Source organism: Erythrolamprus reginae, chromosome 11 (assembly GCF_031021105.1).
Source record: "Erythrolamprus reginae isolate rEryReg1 chromosome 11, rEryReg1.hap1, whole genome shotgun sequence".
Classification (NCBI taxonomy): domain Eukaryota; kingdom Metazoa; phylum Chordata; class Lepidosauria; order Squamata; family Dipsadidae; genus Erythrolamprus; species Erythrolamprus reginae.
The window spans coordinates 9,478,688-9,506,277 of record NC_091960.1 but is presented as its reverse complement, the minus strand read 5'-3'; the positions used below and the strand labels follow the sequence as shown (position 1 = coordinate 9,506,277).

Below are 27,590 nucleotides of genomic sequence, written 5' to 3'. Positions count from 1 at the left end.
AAGACAGGGAGGAGTGGGACAGAGAGGGAGGTAAGAGGGAGGGGGGGTCTCTTTATAAAGTTCCCAAGGTCCAGGATTCCTTTCAGATTGCTGGTGCCAAGGAAGGAGTCCAATTCTGAATCCCAGCCCCCTTTGAGATGGGAGCAGAACACATTCTCGTTTTCATTTTTGCAGCAGGTAAGATACATGAGATCAAGAGTTTTGAAGGAGGGGTAAGGAGGCATTTTGGTAGGGAAAGGTCTAAAATTCGACACCTCGATGCAAGGAATCTACTTCATTCTCAGTTCATTTTTTTAAAATGTATTTATTTATTTAGTCCAATACATAATACACATTGAAGAGAATAGATATGTAGTAATATAACTAAAGCAACGAATAGAAGAAAAGATATACAAGTATAGGATTTGAAAGGAAGAAAAGATAAATGAGATAAGGGGAGACAATTGGACAGGGGACGGAAGGCACACTGGTGCACTTATGCACCAGTTGATGAACCCAAGGCAAAGCTGTCTAAACCAGGTTCCTGGAAAATGTGTTTGAATTATAACTCCTATGTTCCTTAAGCAACAAACCCCCTGTTGCCTGGAAAGGGGATGGGAGCTGTAGTACAACCCCTCTGGTTACATCAAGGGCAAAGAAGACTGATGTAATGACATAAGGAGACTGTGCAGTTAAAAGAGTAGTTGTGGGATATACACCTGCAACTTCTTATAATAATAATAATAATAATAATAATAATAATAATAATAATAATAATAATAATAGGAATAATAGGAATAATAGGAATAATAAGAATAATAAGAATAATAAGAATAATAAGAATAATAAGAATAAATAAATAATAAAGAATAATAAGAATAATAATAACAAGATCACTATGCTGAATTTTGTATTTCATCACCAGTCGGGCGCTTCCCAAGCTGCTACATCACGCAGTCCTAGGTGCTTGGGAAGCGCCCGACTGGTGATGAAATACAAAATCCAGCATAGTAATCTCGTTTGCTGTGTTGTATTGACATAATAATAATAATAATAATAATAATAATAATAATAATAATAATAATAACAACAACAACAACAACAACAACAACAACAACAACAACAGAGTTGTTGGAAGGGACCTTGGAGGTCTTCTAGTCCACCTCCCTGCTTAGGCAGGAAACCCCACACTACTTCAGACAGATGGTTATCCAACATCTTCTTAAAAACGTCCAGTGTTGGAGCATTCACAACTTCTGGAGGCAGGCTGTTCCACTGATGAATTGTTCTAACTGTTAGGAAATTTCTCCTTAGTTCTAAGTTGCTTCTCTCCTTGTTCAGCTTCCACCCATTGCTTCTTGTTCTACCCTCAAGTATTTTGGAGAATAGGTTGACTCCTTCTTCATCATCCAGCAGCATCATTTTTCTGTGGTTCCGGGTTCCTTATGTTAACTTTTTAAAATTTCTGTTTTTACAAGTTTGCTTAAAGGTTGTTGAGGAGTTCCAAAGGAGTTTTTCAGGAGGCAACTGGACTTTTCTTGTTTTTTTTCTTTGAAGACATTTTCACTTCTCACCCAAGAAAGTTCTTCAGTTCTGACTGGATGGTGGAGAATGGAAGGATTTATATTCCTTGCAGACAGCTGGTCATTTGCATCCATTTTTTAGAGGGTTGTTGAAGCACTTGGAGGTTTATCTGTGTTCTCAGGATTCACCTGAGTAGTGGTCTTGGTTCCTGTAGCCTACAATTTTGGGACAACCATGACCTCAATGACTGAGAATCTCTACAGATGACGAGTTGTCTTCAAGGAAGATAAATCCTATTCCCCACCATCCAGTCAGAGCTGAAGAAGCTTCTTGGATGAGAAGTGAAACATCTTTTAAAGAAAAAACAAAACAAAAACATTTAAAAAGAAAATTGGACAAATGTGTAGCAAATCTGTATAATGGTTCTAACTGTACTCACATTCTATTACATATCCCTTTTTAAATACTTGTTATAAACCAGTTTTTTTTAAAAAGAAACAATAATCATAATTTATATAAGTAATTTTATATCTCTATTTTTCCATTATACAATTAGTCACCAAGAAATAGCTCTTTATAGTTGTTAATTGCATGTACAGTAATCACTTTAATCTTTTTTCTAGCTAACAATAGAACATATCCCAGCATTTATAGAATTTGGACTGTTCCTTGTTTTTTTTTTATTTCCAGCGTTAATTTATCCATCTCTGCACATGGACAATTTCATTTTTCCAATATTGTGCAAATGTTAGCCTAGCTAACAGATGGTTGTTGAGGAGGTTGGTATATCTCTGACTCTTTAGATCTTCTCATTTGGATTCATCCATGATAGCTTTGGCATCCTGGGACAGTCAGATCCTTCCACCCCAACTAAACTAATTTCTGGAGAAAAAAGTAATTTTGGAAAACACAAAAGTTGGCATCAGAACCTGCTATAATCAAGAGAGTTCCCAAGTGTTTATAGAGAACCCATAGTTAATACAGGGTGATGTGCTACCTTTAAAGATGCAGTACCTGGATTTTGAAAAAAAATATCTTCGATTTCCTATTACTTATCAGCTTTTTAAGTCTGTCTCCCTCTTTGGTTTCCCTCATCTTCCCTAAAGCACACTGATTCCAAATTGGTCATTTCTGTGGAATGCAATTTCTGTAGGAGAGGTTTCCACATTAAACATATAATGTATTTTTGTGTTGTCATGTAGATCATTCTGCAATAGACAATATATATTTTGTTTGGCCTCAAAATATCTTGAGTTAAAAATTTATTCTATAATCTAATAAAAATGTTTAATAAATGTTTTGAGTCCAAAAAAGACACCAGTAAATATTGTGCAAAGTTAGAAGGACATTCACAACTGGTCACTCTAGATACATTCCAAACCATAGGTTCTAGCATACACAGATAAATGTTTTGATTTCTTTTTCTTATATTAAAAAAGGCTAAATAATAATAAATTTTAAATATGAGTACTATACGCAGTAACAAAAATCCAGTGGTAATCTAGGTTGATTCTGTAATCCTAACTGTATTTATACTCTTAATTGCATTGATATAATGTTTTTATACTTGTGCTAAAACTTTAAATTTTGGTTATATTTAGGGAGGTTAGACAGAGGGCACAATGGGAAGCAACACTGAATACAAATTTTGTTGTCAATTAATATTGATAGAGATGGTCTTCTGGTTTTCTGCTGCCTTATTATATGAACAGTGTATTACAAAATATAATTATATTTTATTTTAAACCACTCTGACCTTTCTACTGTTGTTCTGCTTTTGGTTTGATTAATTGCATTATGACAAGGAAAATGACAAGGAAAATGACAAGGGAAAGATGAAAGAACAATGCAGTATATTATTTTTGGTAACTAGAGCCCTGAATTTAGAAGTATTAAAACTCATGCAGTTCATCAGCTAAAGCTTCCTACACCTCCAACTCCTCATTTTTTTCACGCAACTGGAGAGTTGCACTCATCATCAAATATGAAACAACAAAGATGATTTAAGACATAGTGCTTCTGGTCTTCACAGTTGTTGGGGTCTAGGGGGCTTGGGTGAGCAACCAAGATTAGAGAACACCCAAGACCTACAGTTCATTCCCAAGGGACAAATATCCCTGAACAGGGGTAAGCAAAGTTGGCTCTTCTATGACATCTGGACTTCAACTCCTAGAATTCCTGAGCTAGCATGATTGGCTCAGGAATTCTGGGAGTTGAAGTCCACAACTCGTAGAGGAGCCAACTTTGCCTACTCCAGTTCTTGGCTATCAGTGATTTCATAGCTCCAATATGTTCTGTCGGGCTCTCTGGTAGAATCCTCCCAAAAATTCACAGGTACAAATTTCAGACACACACACACACACGTTTGAAAATTCAAAACAATGTTCTTTATAATGAAAATTCACTTAAACTAAGCCCTCTTTTGTTATAGCAAAGAGCACTCGTCTCCAAACAAACTGGTAATTTATACAAGTCTCTTATCAGTCCTGTGATACTTAGCTTGCAGCTGTGAGGCAATTCAAAGTCCTTCTTTCACAAAGTGAAACACACTTTGCTCTGGTTTAGTTTCAAAGCAGGGAAAAATCAGCACACAAAAAGTCAAAGTCAGGAAAGCAATCATGAAACATAACGATCTGATAATCCTCCACAATGGCCAAACCCACAGGCTGTTATTTTAGCAGCCTCACTAATTACCACAGCCCCACCCAACCACAGGTGGCCTCATTTTCTTTGATAATAATCTCTCAGTTGTTGTTGCCTATGCATCACTCTCTGCATGCGTGGCTGTATCATTAAGTCTTGTTCCGAATCCAAGGAGGAGCTAGATAATTGATCTCCTTCTGAGCTGTCTGCCACACTTTCCTCCTCCCTGTCACTCATGTCTTCTTGGTCAGAGGAGTCTTCATCATCAGATTCCACCGGGGGGGGGGGCAGGCCTGCAACATGTGGATGTCTCCCCCACATCCACAGTCCTTGGGGCAGGAGCTGGGCCAGAGCTAACCACAACACAATATAGGAGACTATTTGTAGCTCAGGGTTGAATGAATGAATGGTGCTTTCTGAGTTGGCTTTCTTTCTTTTCTTTCTTTTTTTAAAAATATACTTTATTTGTAAATATAGGGAAAAAAGGAAAAAGGGAAAGGGTAGTGGGGTAGGAAGGAATGTACAGAAAAGAAAGGGGTGGGGGGGATGGGGAAGGGAGATACGAAGTCAGGTAAGTGATACGATTATACATTGTAGGTTGTAGATTATAATACATGTAATTCTTGATAACAGTGTTGTATTTCTTAAACATTGTAAATAAACAGTAGATAAACATTATCCTTAGTATTATCAAGAATTTTCTTAGGTTTTAATATTAGCTGTTACATCTCATGTTAATATATATTAGGTAATGACAAATAGATGAAAATATTTTCTAAATTTAAAGAGTAAGAAGAGAAAGATACTGAATTTACAGGAAATGAGATAGGTGTAAAGGGGGGGAGGAGAAGGAAATGAATAGGGAAAAAAAGAATGTAGAAAAGAAAAGAAAGGTCTGCGTATGACGCAGACATTTTCAGGGACAACAATTTGTGGAAGAGTAATAAGAGGAGTATATGTATAGTATAGTAAATGTATTTTGTATGTAGAAAAAAAAAGGAAAGTATAGTGATTATAATCATTGTTAGTAGGCTTGCTTTCTTATAGATGTTTCATTACCCTAATTAGGTAACATCATGAGACACTGATGATACAAAACTAATAAATAAATAAATTTGCAAGAAAAACAAACCAGCTCAGAAAGCACCAAGGACCCCAATTTGGTAGTTGTAAATGTTATTGCTACCTGAAATGATTGCTTGGCTACAAAGTTTGCTTAGTACAGATTGCAAATCACAGTTTACATCCAGCTGCAAACATCATACCTCCAGAATACCTGGATGTCTGAAAGCTTGGTGTAGCTCTCAGGAACATTTGGTGGCCTGTACTTTTTAAAGTGATTGTGCAGAATTATTCCACATTGTCTAATCACCTAGATGGCTTTTCATTGAAATCTAATTTCCTTTGGACTTCCTGACTCTTTTCCCTTTCTCTGTATGTCTCCATCTGCTTTATGGAGTTGAGATCCCAGAAGATTACTTTAGTGCCAAGTGTGGTCTTCAGTTGCAGTCCTTCGTATATGTTTAGAAGAAAATATTGCCTGGATTATTGAGATGGATTTGCTCATTATTATCAGAAAAATAAATAAGATTTTCATGGAAGTTTTTCACACAGAAACATAGAAACATAGAAGACTGACGGCAGAAAAAGACCTCATGGTCCATCTAGTCTGCCCTTATACTATTTCCTGTATTTTATCTTACAATGGATATATGTTTATCCCAGGCATGTTTAAATTCAGTTACTGTGGATTTACCAACCACGTCTGCTGGAAGTTTGTTCCAAGGATCTACTACTTTGTCAGTGAAATAATATTTTCTCACGTTGCTTTTGATCTTTCCCCCAACTAACTTCAGATTGTGCCCCCTTGTTCTTGTGTTCACTTTCCTATTAAAAACACTTCCCTCCTGAACCTTATTTAACCCTTTAACATATTTAAATGTTTCGATAATGTCCCCCCTTTTCCTTCTGTCCTCCAGACTATACAGACTGAGTTCATTAAGTCTTTCCTGATACGTTTTATGCTTAAGACCTTCCACCATTCTTGTAGCCCGTCTTTGGACCCGTTCAATTTTGTCAATATCTTTTCGTAGGTGAGGTCTCCAGAACTGACCACAGTAGGCTTATTTTCACAGAGGCATATTTTCTCTCTCTCTCCCAAGGGGCTGTATTGGGCGCCAAGGAATCTCTGGAAATTATTCCTATAAATGGGAATGTGGAATTGGACAAGCAGTCATATTTTATATGCAAAGGTAAGTGCAGAAAAATGATATCTACATCTACAAAGTGTCATCAGGGCAGTGTTTTACCTGGGGGTGTGGAGGAGGAAGAGAATGGATTGTAGGGGGAGCTCAGTTATACATTGTAACCCAAATGCACAATTTGGGTTGTAAAATCTGTATATTGGTCAGATATAGAGAGAAAAGTTCCTTGAATCATTGAATCATCTTGTCCTTCTTAGACCAAGCCTTTCCAAGGCAAGACCTTAAAATAGAATAACAGAGCCAGAAAGGTCATCTAGTTCAACCCCCTGCTCAAGCAGGAGATCCCTTTCCACTATTGACAATTTAATTTAATAGGGCATTTTTGGCTTCCAGAGAGCCTCCAGGAGGAATGGGGGAAGGCATTGTACTCTACCCTGGCTCCAGGGAAGCCTTTGGAGCCTGGGGAGGGTGAAACATGAGTCTACTGGCTCCACTAGAGGTTGGGAAAAGGGTGTTTCCGGGCTCCAGAGGGCCCCCAGGAGGCAAAGGAGGGAAAGCTGTTTTTGCCCCCTCCAGACATTGAATTATGGGTGTAGGCATGCGTGATAGTACATGTGCATGCTCTTTCGGCACTCGAGAAAAAAAAAAGGTTCGCCATCACTGGTCTAGACTTTCCTAGAAGTATTCATGCATTTACATGTCTATCCAAACATTGATTGTGGCCAACATTGTTCAAAGTGATTTAGTAAAAGAGACAAAGGGAATTGTATTCAGCTGGTTTTTAGATAGGAATTTAGCAAGACCGTTTATTACTTCCTGGCTGTAAATAGCCTGAGGTTAAAAATAGGATCAAGTGCGATACAAACAAAATCTCAGAATTGTTATCTGGTCTGAAGGTAATAAGAGTATAAGACATCAAAATCCAAATTTCCAAACATGTAAGTTAATTGCATTAGGGTTACTTTCTTGTTTTGAGAGACTTCCTGTTTTCAACAATAGGTTTAACACTTATCTTTACATTAAAGTTTTGCCACAATGAATTGGAAGATATGTAGCAGCAGGTTGGTTAGATCTTGCCTAGGGATCCCGGGGCTGTAAAATAGATTGGGGAATTTTTTTAAAAAAATCCCCCAAAAGGCAAACTAAGTCTATTTGTTGCCTATTACGCTATATGGATATTTCAGCAAAGTCTTTATGCCAAGCTGGTGACAGCATGTAGGTGAATTTCATTAAACTCAAACATGCTAAGCAAAGTTGGAATCTGTTAATGGTTGGATCCCGGGTTTGTAGTCTAGACTGGAAAATAAAAAAATAAAAAAAATTACTTGAAGGAAGTATTTTTTTTAAATTTATTTATTTATTTATTTATTGGATTTGTATGCTGCCCCTCTCCGTAGACTCCGGGCGGCTAACAACAGTAATAAAAAACAGCATGTAAATCCAATACTAAAACAACTAAAAAACCCTTATTGTAAAACCAAACATACATACAAATAAACATAACGTGCATAAATTGTAAAGGCCGAGGGGAAAAAAATATCTCAGTTCCCCCATGCCTGACGGCAGAGGTGGGTTATAAGGAGCTTACGAAAGACGAGGAGGGTGGGGGCAATTCTAATCTCCGGGGGGAGTTGGTTCCAGAGGGCCGGGGCCGCCACAGAGAAGGCTCTTCCCCTGGGCCCCGCCAAACGACATTGTTTTGTTGACGGGACCCGGAGAAGGCCAACTCTGTGGGACCTAACCGGTCGCTGGGATTCGTGCGGCAGAAGGCGGTCTCGTAGATACCCCGGCCCGGTGCCCTGAAGGGCTTTATAGGTGATGACCAACACTTTGAATTGTGACTGGAAACGGATCGGCAACCAATGCAGACTGCAGAGTGTTGGTGTAACATGGGCATTTTGGGGAAAGCCCATGATAGCTCTCGCAGCTGCATTCTGCACGATCTGAAGTTTCTGAACACTTTTCAAAGGTAGCCCCATGTAGAGAGCATTACAGTAGTCGAGCTTCGAGGTGATGAGGGCATGAGTGACTGTGAGCAGTGACTCCCTGTCCAAATAGGGCCGCAACTGGTGCACCAGGCGAACCTGGGCAAACATCCCCCTTACCACAGCTGAAAGATGTTTCTCTAATTGTCCTTGACTTAAAGGAACCTAAGTTTACTGAAAGATTAAACTGATATATACTAAAGCGCTGTGTACCCATGAATGGTTGCTTGGCTTCAAGTGAGATTCAACTAAATGCCCTTTGAAACAGATCCACAAAGTTAAAAAAAAGGATTTTATTTCTTGGCACGTGGACATGTGGAATTACCTTTTTGCTGTGTTAACTGTGCCCTTTTCAACTTTCCTCCATGCCAGTGAGAGGAGGTGGGGATGCCACTCTGACTTGGACCGATCCAGATGGAAATGAAATCGATGAGGATTCAGAGCCTTACCGGGTGAAAGTGATCGATGAATTGTCCAAAGGGCTGGAGATGACCCTCACTCACCCAAGTCAGGGTGGGATTTTCAAGTGCGATGGAGTATTTGACTCCGGAAAAAGCGCCAGTCATCAAATAGAAATCCGCGTGATCCGTAAGTAATTATTTTGAGCACCCAGGAAAGAGGTTTCAGTGGAACATAGAATACCTCTGCTTCAACCGCAACAACACAAGAGCACGCAACAGATTCAAACTTAATACGAACCGCTCCAAACTTGACTGTAAAAAATATGATTTCAACAATCGAGTTATCGAAGCGTGGAACTCATTGCCGGACTCAATTGTGTCAACCTCTAACCCCCAACATTTCTCCCTTAGACTCTCCACAATTGACCTCTCCGGGTTCCTAAGAGGCCAGTAAGGGGCGTACATAAGTGCACTGGTGTGCCTTTCTCTCACTTATTATATATATTTTCTTTCTTTCATATATCCTCTCCTCTAAGTTCACTTTACCCTTATATATATTACTACATGTCTATTTTTCTTCCTATGTATTTGTGTATTGGATGAATGAATGAATGAATAAATAAATAAATAAATAAGAATTAAACCCAAAATTGATGAGTAGCTGAGACCCCAAAAGTGGAAAAAATGGTGTAGAGAGCAAAGATTAAAAAACCCAACAACATTAACATGCTGCACAGTTCATTAATTGTGCTTTCAAAATCTGCCTCACCCATGGACCCCAGTGTTTTAACTTCTCTAAAACCCCAGAACATATTAAGAACATTTTTATTTTCATGCATTTCCAGAACATGTGATGAATTAGAGGTGGAGCTCTCGCCTCACAATCAGGAGGCTGTGAGTTCGACCCTAGGTAGAGGCAGATATTTCTTTCTCTGGGCACAATGAAAATATATCTGCTGAATATAACTCTGCACTGGAGACAGGGAGGGCATCCGGCCAGCTCCATTCAGTTGCCCAGACTCCACCCTGCAAAAGTTTATGGGGTCATTGAATGATGATGATGGTGGTGGTGATGATTTCCAGAGCATGCCAAGGAAGAAAACTACACCAGACCTTGCAAATTCAAGATTCAAGGAGATTCAAGGAAAATGTTTAGCTCATACCTCTTTCTGTATTTCTTTTTTTTTCCCTCCAGCAAGTGTGGACCATACCCAGTGTCCTCTTCCTAGCTAAATTGCTGCCATCTCCTGCCAACTTTTATGCATTTTCTGTTTTAGTCTATTAAAAATCCACCACTATACAGTAATACCTTGTCTTACAAACTTAATTGGTTCTGGGGCGAGGTTCTTAAGGTGAAAAGTTTGCAATACGAAACAATGTTTCCCATAGGAATCAATGAAAAAGCGATTAATGCGTGCAAGCCAAAAATTCACCCCTTTTGCCAGCCGAAGCGCCCGTTTTTGCACTGCCGGGATTCCCCTGAGCCTCCCCTCCATGGGAAACCCCACCTCCGGACTTCTGCGTTTTTGCAATGCTGCAAGGGAATCCCAGCAGGGGAATCCCAGCATCGCAAAAACAGGCACTTCGCTGGCAACAGAAGTCCAGAGGTGGGGTTTCCCAGCAAAGGGAGCATCAGTGAAATCGCAGCATCGCAAAAACACTGAAGTCCTCGAAACCCCACCTCCGGACCTCTGTGTTTTTGCGATGCTGTGATTTCACTGAGGCTCCCCTTCCTGGGAAACCCCACCTCCGGACTTCCGTTGCCAGCGAAGCACCCATTTTTGCGCTGCTGGATTCCCCTGCTGGGATTCCCCTGCAGCATCACAAAAACACGGAAGTCCGGAGGTGGGGTTTCCCATGGAGGGGAGCCTCAGGGGAATCCCAGCAGTGCAAAAACGGGCGCTTCGCTGAAAGAAAGACTGTTTAATGTTTTCTTATCTACTCAATGAAGTTTAGTTTCTTCTTTACTTTCCAAGTTTTCCTTCTCATTGTTCATAAATGATGGTCATTCACTGTTTGAACACTTATTGAAGTCCAGGTATCACACAGAACATAAAGGAACACTTTTAAAATAGAGAGTTCAAAGGGTCATTGTTGCATTCCAAAATGATGGACTGCCTTAAGTTGAAGCACCTCGTTGAAATAGATCATCCCTGGTAATTCTGTCACTGCTTTTTATTTTCTAATCTCTGCCTTTGATTTGCAGAGAAACCTACGTTTGCGAACACAATGGATCTTGTGAAGGAAGTTCACGAGGGCCAAAATGTAGAATTCAGCTGCCTGGTCAAAGGAATACCACCACCAACTATTAGATGGATTTTTGGAAACCAGGACACCCAAAATATTGAGGAAGGTGAGTATGAGATTATTTCTGGAGATCTCTGTTTAAGAGAAGGGACAACTTTTTTTGACATGGGGGACAACAAGTAATATTTTGGGGGAGGGTAAAGACTATATTGAATTTGATAAAGTTAGAAAATGTCCAGGAAAAATGGCATGAATGGATTCGAAACAAAGGCTGAAAATGTAACAATACAAAGTATCAGTATACAAAAGAAGGATAATAATTACCTTAGGAAGTATGACTTTTATTACTCTTTTTCTTCTCAATGTATCTCTTTCTATATTAATTAGTAAAATTTACTTATGATAATTATATGTAAATATACAAAATATAAAGAAATGTATCAGAAAGGTAATAGAAATGGATTAAGATCTGTTAAACTAGAACAAAACATGTGAGAAATACTGCTTTTACTCCTTATTCTTTTACTTTTTTTCCCTTTTCTTCTTTTTTATTTCTGGAAAACAATAAAGATACTTTAAAAAAAGAAAATGTCCAGGGCAACTCTACGTTTTATGAAGCCAGGATTTTCTACATTTTCTCATATTCTGGAGGATGAATTTTGTTTCTTCTTCCTCCTCCTCCTCCTCCTCATTTAAAAAACCTGCAGCCATTTTTAAAATTTATTTCATTATTTATACTTCGCTTCTCCCCATCCAGATCCTCGCAGCTGGAGTACAGCCTTTCACTGCATTTCGCATTTGTCCCAACTGGGGAGGTATAGTTGGGTAACAGCAACATACTGATGTACCAATCTCTGGGATATCAGAAGATTTTGCCCTACATCTCCATGTAAATGCTAAATGACATAGAGAAGGGATTGAGTTTACGAACTACTGAAACTCTATTATTACAGGGTAAATACCCTCTATTATTACTCTGTAATAATAGAGTTTCATTAGTTTGTAAGTTCTGTCCTTTCTCTATGTCATTTAGCATTTACATGGAGATGTAGGATTCAATAGGTAAAATTCATAGATAGATAGATAGATAGATAGATAGATAGATAGATAGATAGATAGATAGATAGAAAGAAAGATAGATAGATAGATAGATAGAAAGATAGAAAGATAGATAGATAGATAGATAGAAAGATAGATAGATAGATAGATAGATAGAAAGAAAGATAGATGATAGATTGATAGATAGATAGATAGATAGATAGAAAGATAGATAGATAAACAGATATATAGATAGATAGATAGATAGATAGATAGATAGATAGATAGAAAGATATATAGAAAGAAAGATTGATAGATAGATAGAAAGAAAGATAGAAAGATAGATAGATAGATAGAAAGATAGATAGATAGATAGATAGATAGAAAGATAGATAGATGATAGATTGATAGATAGATAGATAGATAGAAAGATAGATAGATAAACAGATATATAGATAGATAGATAGATAGATAGATAGAAAGATAGATAGAAAGAAAGATTGATAGATAGATAGAAAGAAAGATAGAAAGAAAGAAAGATAGATAGATAGATAGATAGAAAGATAGAAAGAAAGAAAGAAAGATAGATAGATAGAAAGAAAGAAAGAAAGAAAGATAGATAGATAGATAGATAGATAGATAGATAATTTTGAAAGTCTGATATTCTCAATTTCCTCCCTTCCCTTACCTGAAAGACAATAAATCTTGAGTTTTTTTCTTCACCTTTTCCTGACTATCCTGGTTTCTTTTGGGTTTACAGGGCAACTACTATTTGTTGAAAATGGGACGCTGCTGATAGAGAACACCCGATATTCCGATGCTGGTGTTTACATTTGTGAGGCCACCATTAAAGAACGCAATGAAGTAGCTTTTGCAAACTTTACGCTCAGCATTAAATGTAAGTTCTCTTTTTTTCTGCCTACTGGCACTCTACCACTTTAGGAAGCATTGACTTTTCTGTTGGTTTCCTGTTTCAAATCAGTGTTGACTTATAGAGAATGGCTGGCCAATCTCTGCAGATATTTTGGAAGTGCCTTCTTCCTAGGGTTGAGAGGGATTGACTGTCTCAAGGTCACCCAGCTAGATTTGTGTAGTGGTGGCGGGATTCATTTTGTTTTATTACCAGTTCGGTAGGTGTGGCTTGGTGGATGTGGCTGGGTGGCAGTGGTAGGGGGCGGATACTATAAAATCTTCATTCCCACCCCATGAGAAGAATCCTTCACTCCTCATCACCTAACAAATTACTCTACTCCTCCAGACTTCAAATACTAAATCTAGAAAATTTACAACTATGTCGTCTCCGAACTGATTTAACTGTTGTTCATAAAATCATACATCATAATGTACTCCCTGTCTGTGACGACTTCACCTTTAACAACAACAACAACACAAGAGCACGTAATAGATACAAACTGAATGTAAATTGCTCCAAACTTGACTGCAGAAAATACGATTTTAGCAATAGAGTGGTCACCGCCTGGAACTCATTACCTGACTCTGTTGTTGCTTCCCCCAACCCCAAAATCTTCAACCTTACATTATCTACAATTGACCTCTCCCCTTTTCTAAGAGGTCTGTAAGGGGCATGCATAAATGCACTTATGTGCCTAATGTCCCTGCCCTACTGTCTTATTATCCTTTCTATTACTACGTTCTACTTATGTTATGTTAATATGTACTATAATACTATACTTGTTTGACAAATAAGTAAATAAAATAAATAGAATACGTGTGAATACCAAAACCATCAGATAATGAATTCTGGAGGAGAAGGATTTGCAAAGTAAACATGCTAAGAGAAAAGTCTATAAAAACCTCACGTGCAAACTTTCCTACCTGACTCTGTAGTTTCATCACCAAACCCCCAAAACTTAACCTTAGACTATCCACTGTTGACCTCTCCCAATTCTTAAGAGGCCAGTAAGGGGCGTGCATAAGTGCACCACTGTGCCTTCCGTCCCCTTTCCTAATGTTTCTATTATTTATTTATTTATTGGATTTGTATGCCGCCCCTCTCCGGAGACTTGGAGCGGCTAACAGCAACAATAAAACAGTGTACAATAGTAATCTAACACTAAAATATTAAAAAACTCATGAATATAAAAACCATACATACATACATACCATGCATAGAATTTTATAGGCCTAGGGGGAAAGAGGATCTCAATTCCTCCATGCCTGATGGCAGAGGTGGGTTTTAAGTAGCTTACGAAAGGCAAGGAGGGTGGGGGCAATTCTAATCTCTGGGGGGAGTTGGTTCCAGAGGGTCGGGGGCCACCACAGAGAAGGCTCTTCCCCTGGGTCCCGCCAAGCGACATTGTTTAGTTGACGGGACCTGGAGAAGACCCACTCTGTGGGACCTAACTGGTCGCTGGGATTCGTGCAGCAGAAGGTGGTCCCTGAGATAATCTGGTCCGGTGCCATGAAGGGCTTTATAGGTCATAACCAACACTTTGAATTGTGATCGGAAACTGATCGGCAACCAATGCAGATTGCGGAGTGTTGGTATAACATGGGCATATTTGGGAAAGCCCATGATTGCTCTCGCAGCTGCATTCTAATTATACTAGTACCATGCATGTAAACATGGTTATATTTTTGTATATTACCAATATGTCCTTGACAAAACAATAAAATAAAGAAATATAATCAAAGCAGTTTCTTTTCATGTTGAAAACAAAACCACCAAGTTTCGGTTTCAACCACTTTCTGCTAAATACATGCTGCCAGTAAAGTATGGGTATGCGTGCTTAGAATTAGACTTGGACTCAGCCTAGTCTTAGTTACAGCCTGCATTGAGTTGGCACAGAGAGATGCCCAACCATCACTCTCACTTTGACAGCACTTCCTCTGTGTTGTGGTTAGTTTCTTGATAGGAAACTTGACAGCACCACCCAGACTTCGTCATTCTCACAGGAAGATTGCTTCTTCTGAATTTTTGAAGATTGTTTTGAATGTTGAAGGTAGATTTTTAAAACCCCAGAGGTGAAAAGTTTACATCTGTCACTGGCTTGTCCTACTTTTTAGAAATTGAAAACAGATTTTAAAAAAATAAATAAATAGGTCATAGCTACAGATATTTTTTTTGAAATTATATCATTTATGCTCAGTATAACACCAAGAACGGATTCTGAGCACAGTACCGAAAACACTCAGTTGTTTTCACGATAAGAAGTGTGAATTTTCGAGTTTAGTTTCAGCATCTCCTCAATATTATTTATCAAGGTTAAAACTCTCTCTCTCTCTCTCTCTTACACACACACACACACACAAAATAATAAAGATAAAGATAAAGATTTGGTTTATTTTATTTTACTTTATTTTATTTTATTTTATTTTATTTTATTTTATTTTATTTTATTTTATTTTATTTTATTTTATTTTATTTTATTTTATTTTATTTTATTTTATTTTATTTTATTTTATTTTATTTTATTTTATTTTATTTTATTTTATTTTATTTTATTTTATTTTATTTTATTTTATTTTATTATTTTATTTTATTTTATTTTATTTTATTATTTTATTTTATTTTATTTTATTTTAATTATTTTTTTTATTATTATTTTTTTTAATTTTATTTTTAATCTATCTATCTATCTATCTATCTATCTATCTATCTATCTATCTATCTATCTATCTATCTATCTATTTATTTATTTATTTATTTATTTATTGGATTCGTATGCCGCCCATCTCCGGAGACTCGGGGCGGCTAACAGCAATAATAAAACAGCATATAATAATAATAGTAATCCAATACTAAAAAAACAGTTAAAAACCCATTATTATAAAAACCAAACATACATACAGACATACCATGCATAAAATTGTAAAGGCCTAGGGGGAAAGAGTATCTCAATTCCCCCATGCCTGGCGGCAGAGGTGGGTTTTAAGCAGTTTACGAGGACTTCGGTGTTTTCTAATCTCGGTGTTTCTAATCTCTGGGGGGAGTTGGTTCCAGAGGGCCGGGGCTGCCACATAGAAGGCTCTTCCCCTGAAGCGACATTGTTTAGTTGACGGGACCCGGAGAAGACCCACTCTGTGGGACCTAACTGGTCGCTAGGATTTGTGCAGCAGAAGGCGGTCCCTGAGATAATCTGGTCTGGTGCCATGAAGGGCTTTATAGGTCATAACCAACACTTTGAATTGTGACCGGAAACTGATCGGCAACCAATGCAGACTGTGGAGTGTTGGTGTAACATGGGCATATTTGGGAAAGCCCATGATTGCTCTCGCAGCTGCATTCTGCACGATCATGTAGAGAGCATTACAGTAGTCGAGCCTCGAGGTGATGAGGGCATGAGTGACTGTGAGCAGTGACTCCCGGTCCAAATAGGGCCGCAACTGGTTCACCAGGCGAAGCTGGGCGAACGCCCCCCTCGCCACAGCTGAAAGATGTTATGACTACTCCATTCCTTTTACTACAACCAATTTGAAATTCTTGTTGTATACTTTAGAAACCATATTCAAAGCAGTTTGTAAACAACAATTTGTTGCCTAAGGCAATGTGTAAACCCCAATATAAAATTCATGCCATATTACAATCTATGTTTCTGTCCTCCCATTCAGTTGCGCCTAAAATAGAGCTCCTTACAAGTGGACCTTTGATCATCCAGACTGGGAATCCCATTCAAGTCAACTTCACCATCCTGGCCAATCCCTCACCTTCTGTCGCCATTGCTTGGAACGAGAAGACTTTTGAAGATGATACCATCAAAAAGATAGCGCAGGACCAAAACAGACATTTATTCCTCTTTGAGGTAAGACATGACATTGGGTGAACTTGCCAAGATTTGAGTCATCTTTATATTGTCAAACTAAATTCTTTGAATTGGAGAAGAAATGGAAAAACTTGGTTAATTATCCTTTTTATAATTAGGATGTTTCTTCCTTTTCCTATGTTGATTTTTTCAAGACTCTTGATTTCAACACTTCCCAAATTCTGACAAAATTTGTACTGTTTTCTTAGCATGTATCCTGATTGCAGGCTGCTTCTTGCTTTCTAAGTTTTTTCCCAATCTCTGGAATCATCTTTCTTTCTTTCTTTCTTTCTTTCTTTCTTTCTTTCTTTCTTTCTTTCTTTCTTTCTTTCTTTCTTTCTTCCTTTCTTTCTTTCTTCTATTGAAAAAAGTGACTTGTCCACTTAACAACTGCAATGATTCACTTAACAACTGTGGCAAGAAACTGCAATGTAAAGTCAATGGAGAAGCCAGATTCACTTAACAACTACGAGTCCTCGGAGAGGGGTGGCATACAAATCCAATCAATCAATCAATAAGCAAGCAAGCAAACAAACAAAAAAGCAAACAAATAAACAAATAAATAAATAAACAAACTGTGGCAAGAAAAATTGTAAAATGGGACAATACTCAGATAATAAATGTTTCACTTAGCAACATAAATTTTGGGCTCAATTGTAATTGTAAGTCAAGGACTACCTGTACTCAGTCAGGGAAATTCAGCAACTAAACTGAAGGGCACACAATCTGAGGTTAGTTGGGGGAAAGATCAGAAGCAATGTGTGAAAATATTATTTTACTGAAAGAATAGTAGATGCTTGGAACAAACTTCCAGCAGACGTGGTTGATAAATCCACAGTAATTAAATTTAAACATGCCTGGGATAAACATAGATCCATCCTAAGATAAAATACAGGAAATAGTATAAGGGCAGACTAGATGGATCATGAGGTCTTTTTTCTGCCGTCAATCTTCTATGTTTCTATATTTCTTTCTTTCTTTCTTTCTTTCTTTCTTTCTTTCTTTCTTTCTTTCTTTCCTTCCTTCCTTCCTTCTTTCTTTCTTTCTTTCTTTCTTTCCTCCCTCCCTTCCTTCTTTCCTTCCCTCCCTCCTTCCCTCCCTCCTTCTATCATTGTGTTTCTGTGGTTAGCATATCTAATTTTATAGCCTTCTCTCTCTCTCTTCATTTTGCATTCCGAAATGGTTATTCTTCTGTTACTCTAACTGGATTTAGAAAACTTGTGGTTTTGTCAGCCGGATGCTCTCATTTGTTAATCATATAATCCAATTTTCTGAATTAACAAAGTTTTCTATATAATCAGCTTTTGCAGGTGCTCTGATCCTGCTGGCTAGATGCCAATGATCAAACTTATTTTTTTTAGCATTTATTTGGCCAACCTGATCTGCAGCTCTGAACCACCCTAACTTAAGCAAAATTAGCCTATTAAAATCTACTGAGAAGGTTGAATTGTATAAGTGTAAAATGAAATTTCAGGAGGTTCACCAGATCCTCTCTCTAAAGAATCAGTGAACACAGAATAGAGCACTTGTAAGGTTATTTTCCAAAGCACCAGACAGCCAGACAAGGAGCAACAGTTGGCAGCTGTCCAAGGAGAGATTCAACCTGGAAATAAGGAGGAACTTTTTCTGACTGTGAGAGCGATAACCAGTGGAATGGCTTGCCCGCAGAGATGGTGAACGCTCCAACATTAGTGACCTTCAAGAAAAGAATGGACTGCTATTGGACTAGTGTGATGTAGGGTCTCCTGCACCAGCAGGGGGTTGGACTAGATGACCTGCAAGCTCTCTTCCAACTCTAATAATAAATAAATACAATAAATAAATAAGAGGTGGTGGTGAAAGTGAGAAAGCAGTGCTTGTTAGAGAACCAATTTCACCCTTGCTTCAAATCATATGGTACTATTTGAAGCTATGGTTCCCAGGAACTAGCTTCTTCTGGTTCTGTCTCTTGGTAGACAACACCTTTAAAGTTATGAGAAACTAAGATATTTGGAGGGTGGGAAACCAGGTATGAGATCTACTCTGACAGGTGGCAAAGGACAGATTTAGTTCTGGTTTGTAAGCATGAAGAAGTTTGTTTTTGAAAGAGTTGACCTGTGACCAGAAGACTTTTTTATTTTATTTTATTTCATTTCATTTCATTTCATTTCATTTCATTTCATTTCATTTTATTTTATTTTATTTTATTTTATTTTATTTTCATTTCGTTCGTTCGTTCGTTCGTTCGTTCATTCGTTCATTCATTCATTCATTCATTCATTTATTTATTAGATTTGTATGCCGCCCCTCTCAGTAGATTCGGGGAAGCTAAGGTTTCCTCTCTGTTGCATGCAAAATCCTAAATTGGCCTCTCTGAATTTGATGAAGAATTTTTCCTATAGCAGATTGGGTGGTTTTAAGAAGGGAGATTAACTCTTAAAATTTATTTTGATGTTAGGTTACACCAACATCACAAGAGGACTTTCCAGAACTCGTTATAACAGCTGCTAATGAAGTAGGCACCACCAAGAAAAATGTTCCCATTGAAAAAGGTGAAAGATCAATATTTACTCTTCAATAGTTGGATTGGATTCAGGGTATTAATTCAACAAATGTAAAATAAACTCCACTTTCCTCCTGTCCTCACTAGGAACTCTGGCATCTGCAATTCTGTGAGAACATCATGGTATCTCTACAGAATCATGAATTATGACCCCAGGGTTCTTTGGGGAAAATCACCCTGACTAAATAGTGGGGTTATACAATTTTTTAAAAATGCATTGTGTTGGAATGCATTGTCATGCACTGTACTGCAATACACAGCATTGTGTATAGCTCTGACAGATTGCCTTTTCTCTGTGAACGTTAAGGTGGCTTATGTGAAAATGTAAAAATCAGTACCATATTTTCTTGTAGATAAGATGTTACTAGGCAGTGGTCAAATAAAAGGCACTTGAGCCTGCAGAAGAAAGGAAGGCATTGCAAACATCTCAGAAAGGGACACTCCCTAGTTTATTAGTCTGTAAAGGCGAGGGGAGGGAGATATATTTTCAGATTTTTTCCCATAGGAATCAGTGTAAAAGCAAATAATGTGTGCGACTAGGGAAACCACAGGGAGGGTGGAGGCTCTGTTTCCTCCCAGGAGATTCCTAGAGAGGCCCCATGGAGGCTTCTCCCCACCTTTTCTGGCCCTGTTTCCTCCCGGGAGAATCCTAGAGAGGGCCCACAGAGGCTTCTCCCTGCCTTTTCCGGTTACAGTTTCGGAGGCTCAGGATTGTAAGTGGAAAATGGTCCTTGAGAAGAGGCAAATTCATTGTGAAAATTAATAAAGCATATGAAAACATTAAGGGTTACCTTATGTTCTGTCGAGCTCTCTGGTAGAATCCTCCCAAAAATGCACAGATACAATTTCAGACACACACACGTTTGAAAATTCAAAACAATGTTCTTTATAAGGAAAATTCACTTAACCTAAGCCCTCTTTTGGTATAGCAAAGAACACTGGTCTCCAAACAAACTGGTAATTTGTACAAGTCCCTTATCAGTTCTGTGATACTTAGCTTGCAGCTGTGAGGCAATTCACAGTCCTTCTTCTTTCACAAAGTGAAACACACTTTGCCCTGGTTTAGTTTCAAAGCAGGGAAAAATCAGCACACAAAAGGTCCAAGTCAGTAAAGCAGTCACGAAACACAACGATCAGATAATCCTCCACAATGGCCAAACCCACACGCTGCTCTTTATAGCAGCCTCACTAATTACCAAAGCTCCAACCAACCACAGGTGGCCTCATTTTCTTTGAAAATAATCTCTCAGTTGTTGTTGCCTATGCATCGCTCTCTGCATGCGTGGCTGTATCATTAACGCTTGTTCTGAATCCAAGGAGGAGCTAGATAATTGATCTCCTTCTGAGCTGTCTGCCACACTCTCCTCCTCCCTGTCACTCATGTCTTCTTGGTCAGAGGAGCCTTCATCAGCAGATTCCACTGGGGGCAAAACAGGCCTGCAGCATGTGGATGTCTCCCCCACATCCACAGTCCTTGGGGCAGGAGCTGGGCCAGAGCTAACCACAACACCTTAAGTATGAATGGGTTTATCCATGAATATACATGGAATACAGAATTCACAGTAAGCTTTGTTTTACAAGATTTATAACAAAAGTCTTTTTAGTGACAGTTTGAGAGAATGTCTTGTTTCAAGACCCACTTAAAAATAGGAGTCATTTTGCCATTTTTTCCTACTGTTTTTGGTTCAATTTGCTGCCATTTGAATTTACATGTTTTTTCCCCTACCTCTGCATTTCCTCCCCCTCCCCTTTGGGCTATGTTTGAGGTGTAGGTGATAACATTTAGATGAGCCGCTAGTGGGAAATTATGTCAAATCCTGGAGAATATTAATCAAAATGCACATTCTTCTAATTTTACTGTCATTAACCAACAGGTGACCTATTTTCCATGTAGGGAATAACCCCAAACCACTGGTATTTAATGAAATTACTCACTTGAAAAACCCACAAGTAATGTAAACCTTTACATTTATAAACCACAGATTTAAAGTTGGAAACTTTCTGAGTCAATTAAATAAACTAGTCTTTGTTTCATTTTGGGGAAAGGAAGAAAAACTCTGGAAATTAGTGAATGCAATGTTATTTCTTCATTAAGCCTAACTTTATTTTAAGTGTGTAAACTCTGTTAAAATGTATAAGACGCGGTATTATTTAGCAAAATGAAATCCTTTTCAGTGTTTTGGGTGCATGGGTTACAGAGTGGTCATGGTACCTTTATTGTCTCTAGTTTTGGAAGATTTTTTTTTTTTAAAAAATATATTTTTATTGGGTTTGCACATAAGGTTACATAAAACAAACATAAAATGGTGCACAGTGCATGTGCCCATCACCCGACTGACAATAACCATCACCACCACCACCAATTGCAGGGGGTTCAAATATTTACTATATTTACTATATATATGTAGATTGTTCTGAGTTCGGGTTTTGCCCCGTGTAATATTTTGAGTGTCTATGCGACGTTTCAGTGAAATCACATTCACCATCATCAGGCTGGAGTTGTAAGCTTCGTGCTGCTGTAAATATAGAATGTTTGCAACTGCCATTTGTTCCTTATATATAATGTTGGGGGTGGAGATTTGGTTTGAATGTAGCAAATAGATTGGGTGACTATGTTTTAATGATTTGATTGGTTGGTGGAATCACATTTAGTTGAAGGATTGACATGGTGATGATTATGATATGTTTTTTTGTTTAAGGCTGGTTTCCAAATCTCTGGCAGGCGGGACGTGTCATCTCGTCTGTTCATGCTGAGGGGGTGCTTCTCTATCTCTATGGCTTCCATAATTATTCTTCTGGATACATTTTCTGTTTTGGAAAGTAATTTAGTTTTTTCAAAGTCAATTTCGTGCCCTGTTTTTTTAATGTGCTGGACAAGGGAGGACTGCATTCTTATGTTCTGCAACACGTGTGCTCACTCTTCAATTAGTTTCTCCAATGTATGTGGCTGCACACGTTTTGCAAGGGATTTCATAGATTCCTTGGTTTTCGAGTTGGATTTTATCTTTTGGGTTTCTTAGGATGTTTGATATTTTTTGATTAGTGACAAATGAAGTTTTGATATTATGTTTGTGTAGAATTTTACTAATTTTGTCTGTGGTGCATTTGATGTAAGGGAGGAGGGTGGTGCCATTATCCTGTTCTTGGTCTTGATTTTTGGGGGATGTCTCTTTTTTGATTATTGTAAATACAGCAGCATGAAGCTTATAACTTCAGCCTGATGATGGTGAATGTGATTTCACCGAAAGGTTGCATAGACACTCAAAATGTTACACGGGGCAAAACCCGAACTCAGAACAATCTACATACATATACCCGTGAAAAAAATCTACTTTGCATTTGTTATTATTAAAAGAGTGATTGGAGTTTATTTTTTACATTTTCATTACAGATTCTACTCAGCATATAACCTTTCACCTTATTCCATCGTGCCACCAGCTTCTCCAATTTATTTTCATCAAAATTGTTTGATCTTATTTCCATGATTTCAAAATGAATGTGATCAACCATGTACCAGTACCAGTTCTGTAATGTCCATTTTATAGACTCTTTCCAACCCAATACCACTACCGCTTGAGCACTTTCCAATGCTGCAGTTTTTATTTCTTTAAAACCCTGCTGCTCAGGTCGAGAAAACTCCCTAATCTTATGTTCCCGGGTCTATTTGACCCGGACTGCAAATTGATCATTTTAGCTACTTATATTTGGTCTTTTTGAAAGCTTTTTTCACCTGGAAACAGGTTTGAACATTTCTGCACACAATGGAATGAAAATTGAACTGAAAAAATTAATCCTTATTGGTTTATTTTGCACATAAATGTGCCTCCCCCCCCATGTTTTTGCAAGCAAAACTATCCATAAATTGAAAAATATTTCACAAAAACGGGGGGGGGGCACGCATTCTATCAGCAAAATAAACCAATAAGAATTACTTTTTTTCATTTGAATTTTCATATCATTGTGTGCAGAAATGTTCGAACTACTTTCCAAGTGAAAAAAGTATTCAAATTGACCAACCATAAGCACTTCAAATGAAGAGTTTTCGGTCCGGGTCAGGGTGACCCGGGAACACAACTAGTGTGACTTTTTGTTTTTCACCAAGAAAGAAACCCCCCACCCCCCCAAAAAAAATTCTCATAGAGAGAACCCCTGAAATGATGAAAAGTCATGAAATTTCAAGTTTCAGATATGCAGGGACAATTTTTTACAGGGACTCAAACTTGGCTTCGGGTAACATACGACCCAAACAGAACAACAGGGTTAAAATCTCTTAGTTCTCGCTATTTCTTTTGTAATTATCAAGTTAATATTTAGCATTCTGCACTTCCTTCCAAAGTTTATGAAAGAAAAATTTTGATGTTTCAATCACCTGTTGGTTCAAGCAGAAATTCTACTTTTCTTCCAGATGGAGGTTTGGGATTGGGCACCGTTTTGGCAATTGTGTTGGCAATTCTTGTGCTCCTCTTGCTGATAGATGCCTTGTGTTATTACAAGCGCCGGTGTGGCTTCTTGATGTTTTGCAAAAAGAATATCCTGTGTAAAAAGTCTACAACAGGAGTTGAGAACAATGGGTAAGTTGGTATGCAGGCATCGAAGATGAGTGTTAGAACTTAAAACCAAAAAGAAAGGGGGTGAGATAAGGATCCTAGTTCTACCCCTCTTCTTTTTTTAAACAAAAATATTTTTATTGGTTTTTTCAAAGTAACAAACACAACAAACAAAACATATAACACTTAATGGAGCTACAGTCGCTCCACTCAAAGTAGAAGTCTTCATATAAAAGTAAAAAAATTATCTGTAAAATACATATTGTTATATAGAGTAAAAATTTCAATCTTAATATAGATCTAAATCTGTGTCAAAATTTATAAAGATATATGTGAAAAAGAAAAAGGTTTTATGAAAAAACAAAAAGAAAAAAGGGAAGGAAAAAAAGAGATGAAAGAAATTTATATTTGTACTAATAATTACCATCTTATACAATTCTAATACTAAATTCAAATATACAAAATAATATAGCAACACACTTATCTCTTATTCCTTGTTTCCCACCAAATATATACTTTCTGCCAGATATCATAAAATTCTGATTCTTCTCGATTATTTAACCGTCTCGTCATCATATCTAATTCGGCACAATCTAAAATCTTCTTAAGAATATCTGTTTCTTTTGGAATCTCACTATCTTTCCATTTTTGTGCAAAAACTAACCTAGCTGCTACTAATATATGAACTATTAAATAATATATATATTTTTTTGTATTTATAATTTGATATGCCCAATAAAAAAAAATTCTGGTGCTTTCTTAATATCTAATTGAGTTATTTCTTTCAGCCATTTTTCTATTATGTTCCAGTACTCTTTAGCTTTTGGGAACATTCACCAACTACCCCTCTTCTAAAGTGACTTCTACAGCTCACTTGTGGACCCCTCATTTGGGTTGGTTCCATTCTACCAGTTTGGCTCATATATAGTTGCTTTTCTTTCACCCTGCTTGAATTTGATGGTTCCTTTGGGGTGGCCAATCTCTTTTGTTAGCTCAGGTGGTACAAGTCAGAGAGGCCAATTGCCTCTTGAGAAAAATCTATTTGGGACAACCCTGACCTGAATCACTGAGAATCTCCATGGACAGTCAAAAGATGGAAACTAATCAAAGAGAGAAGCAACTTAGAACTAAGAAGAAATTTCCTGACAATGAGAACAGTGGAAGAGAATCAGTAGAAGAGGTTAACTCCAGAAGTGGTGGGGAGGGGAGTTTTTTAAGAAGAAACTGAACAACCATGTTTCTGAAAAGTCGTTTTTTATTTAACAACATACATGCCTTGCATGGTTTTGTTGATGGCCAGTTTTTAGGAATTCCTCAGCCAGCATATGTGGAATATCTGTGCAAATAACTAAATGTTCCATGTGCCAAATGTCCCATTTAATTATGTTCCATTTAAGTATGGAAGAATTCACAGAGTCAAATGCTTTTTCTTCTTTTTAAAAAATACTTTGTTTGGAAACTCATGGCATTTGTTTCCTTGTTGACTACAGGAAAATAATTTTTGGAGTGTGCATGGGTTAGATTCAGAAAATAAGGGTGAGGCAAGGGGTTAAGTGATTCTTTCTGAATAATGGTGAAATTCTGAAGGACTAATTAAAAAGTGATGGGTGGGGGAGTTCTGATTATGGACCCCTGACCAATTATGTTAGTTGGATCTCTGAGGTTTTAACTAAGACCTCTTTGTTGATTTCATTTTAGGACAAAACTCATTTAGTTTAAAATGAAAAGGTTGAAAAAGACAAATCAAACTCTGAACTACAATTGCATCACTTCCACAGATAGAAAGTCTGCATTGGTTGCCGATCAATTTCCGGTCAAAATTCAAAGTGTTGATTATGACCTATAAAGCCCATCCTGGCATCGGACCAGAATATCTCTGGGACCGCCTTCTGCCGCACGAATCCCAGCGACCGGTTAGGTCCCACAGAGTTGGCCTTCTCCGGGTCCCGTCGACTAAACAATGTCATTTGGCAGGACCCAGTAGAATAGCCTTCTCTGTGGTGGCCCTGACCCTGTGGAACCAGCTCCCCTTAGATATCAGAGTTGCCCCCACCCTCCTTGCCTTTCGCAAGCTCCTTAAAACCAACCTCTGTCATCAGGCATGGGGGAATTGAAATTTTTCCCTTCCCCCTAGGCTTATAGAATTTATACATGGTATGCTTGTATGTATGATTGGTTCTTTAAATTGGGTTTTTTTAGATTATTTTTAATATTAGATTTGTTTACATTGTCTTTTTTTATTGTTGTTAGCCGCCCCGACTCTTCGGAGAGGGGCGGCATACAAATCTAATAAATAAATAAATAAATGAAGGAATGAAGGAATGAATGAAGGAAGGAAGGAAGGAAGGTCAAGCAAATCTTCATTTTTTGTTTCTTTCCACAGGAAAACTCTCTCAAAATCAGGAAAAGGCCCTGTAGTAAACATCTCTGGTTCAGAAGCCTGATTGGACCACAGCAAGGAGATCAGATGATGAAATATTGACTTTCTGCAACAATGTTTGGATACACTGGGCATAGAAAAAGGAGATTCTCCTCTTTATTATACCTCTCACTATTCTTCTACGCTTCTACCCTCCATTATCACCTTTAATGGAGTTGTTGCTCTAAAATTAGTGGCAGGTAACATCCATGATGGGCTGAAATCCTGTGCCCAGAATTTGGAGTTCTCCCTTCTTTTATAGATAGGACCAAAATACATTATTACATTGATACAACATTATATCAATACATTACATCCAGAACAATTTTGTTTTCCAGCTATGGTTTGTTTTTATATATAGGAGGTTTATGATACTTTGTTACCCCACTATGCATTTATTGGTGTAGCCAAAGTTGTGGTCATATTGTTTGTAAATATGGTGCAAACCTTTTATTGCTGTAGCCTTTTCCCCAAGTCAGAGTTTTTGAATGGCAGTGAAGTACTGTAATCCATAACAGAGCAAATAAAATACATGCTATTTTCAATTAAACATCAATATGAGTTGATGTTCTGTTGGGCTCTCTGGTAGAATCCTCCCAAAAATTCACAGGTACAAATTTCAGACACACACACATTTGAAAATTCAAAACAATGTTGTTTATACTGAAAATGCAAATAAACTAAGCCCTCTTTTGTTATAGCAAAGAGCACTCGTCTCCAAACAAACTGGTAATTTATACAAGTCCCTTATCAGTCCTGTGATACTTAGCTTGCAGCTGTAAGGCAATTCAAAGTCCTTCTTTCACAAAGTGAAACACACTTTGCTCTGGTTTAGGTTCAAAGCAGGGAAAAATCAGCACACAAAAAGTCAAAGTCAGTAAAGCAGTCAGGAAACACAACGATCAGATAATCCTCCACAATGGCCAAACCCACAGGCTGCTCTTTATAGTAGCCTCACTAATTACCACAGCCCCATCCAACCACAGGTGGCCTAATTTTCGTTGATAATAATCTCTCAGTTGTTGTTGCCTATGCATCACTCTCCACATGCGTGGCTGTATCATTAACTCTTGTTCTGAATCCAAGGAGGAGCTAGATAATTGATCTCCTTCTGAGCTGTCTGCCACACTCTCCTCCTTCCTGTCACTCATGTCTTCTTGGTCAGAGGAGCCTTCATCATCAGATTCCACTGGGGGCAAACCAGGCCTGCAGCATGTGGATGTCTCCCCCACATCCACCGTCCTTGGGGCAGGAGCTGGGCCAGAGCTAACCACAACAGTTGAGCTGGTGCTAAGTTA

General features: G+C 37.9%; 1 protein-coding gene across 1 annotated transcript; it reads left to right on the top strand.

Annotated features, from left to right (window-relative positions):
* LOC139173916 (neural cell adhesion molecule 2-like) lies at nt 1–26,842 on the top strand. The gene is made up of 9 exons (XM_070763867.1): nt 1–177; nt 6,309–6,398; nt 8,708–8,923; nt 10,943–11,089; nt 12,782–12,919; nt 16,594–16,784; nt 19,222–19,315; nt 23,732–23,897; nt 26,257–26,842. The coding sequence occupies exons 1-9, from the start codon at nt 138–140 to the stop codon at nt 26,315–26,317; spliced, it is 1,143 nt and encodes a 380-aa protein (XP_070619968.1). The 5' UTR covers nt 1–137; the 3' UTR covers nt 26,318–26,842.
* Nucleotides 26,843–27,590: the final 748 nt, after the last annotated feature.

Excerpts from the sequence above, each read along its gene's own strand:
- LOC139173916 (XM_070763867.1), top strand. The coding sequence starts at position 138 with ATGGGAGCAGAACACATTCTCGTTTTCATTTTTGCAGCAG. Across the intron at positions 8,924-10,942 it reads AATAGAAATCCGCGTGATCC|AGAAACCTACGTTTGCGAAC; the intron begins GTAAGTAATTAT and ends TTTGATTTGCAG. Across the intron at positions 23,898-26,256 it reads ACAGGAGTTGAGAACAATGG|GAAAACTCTCTCAAAATCAG; the intron begins GTAAGTTGGTAT and ends TTCTTTCCACAG.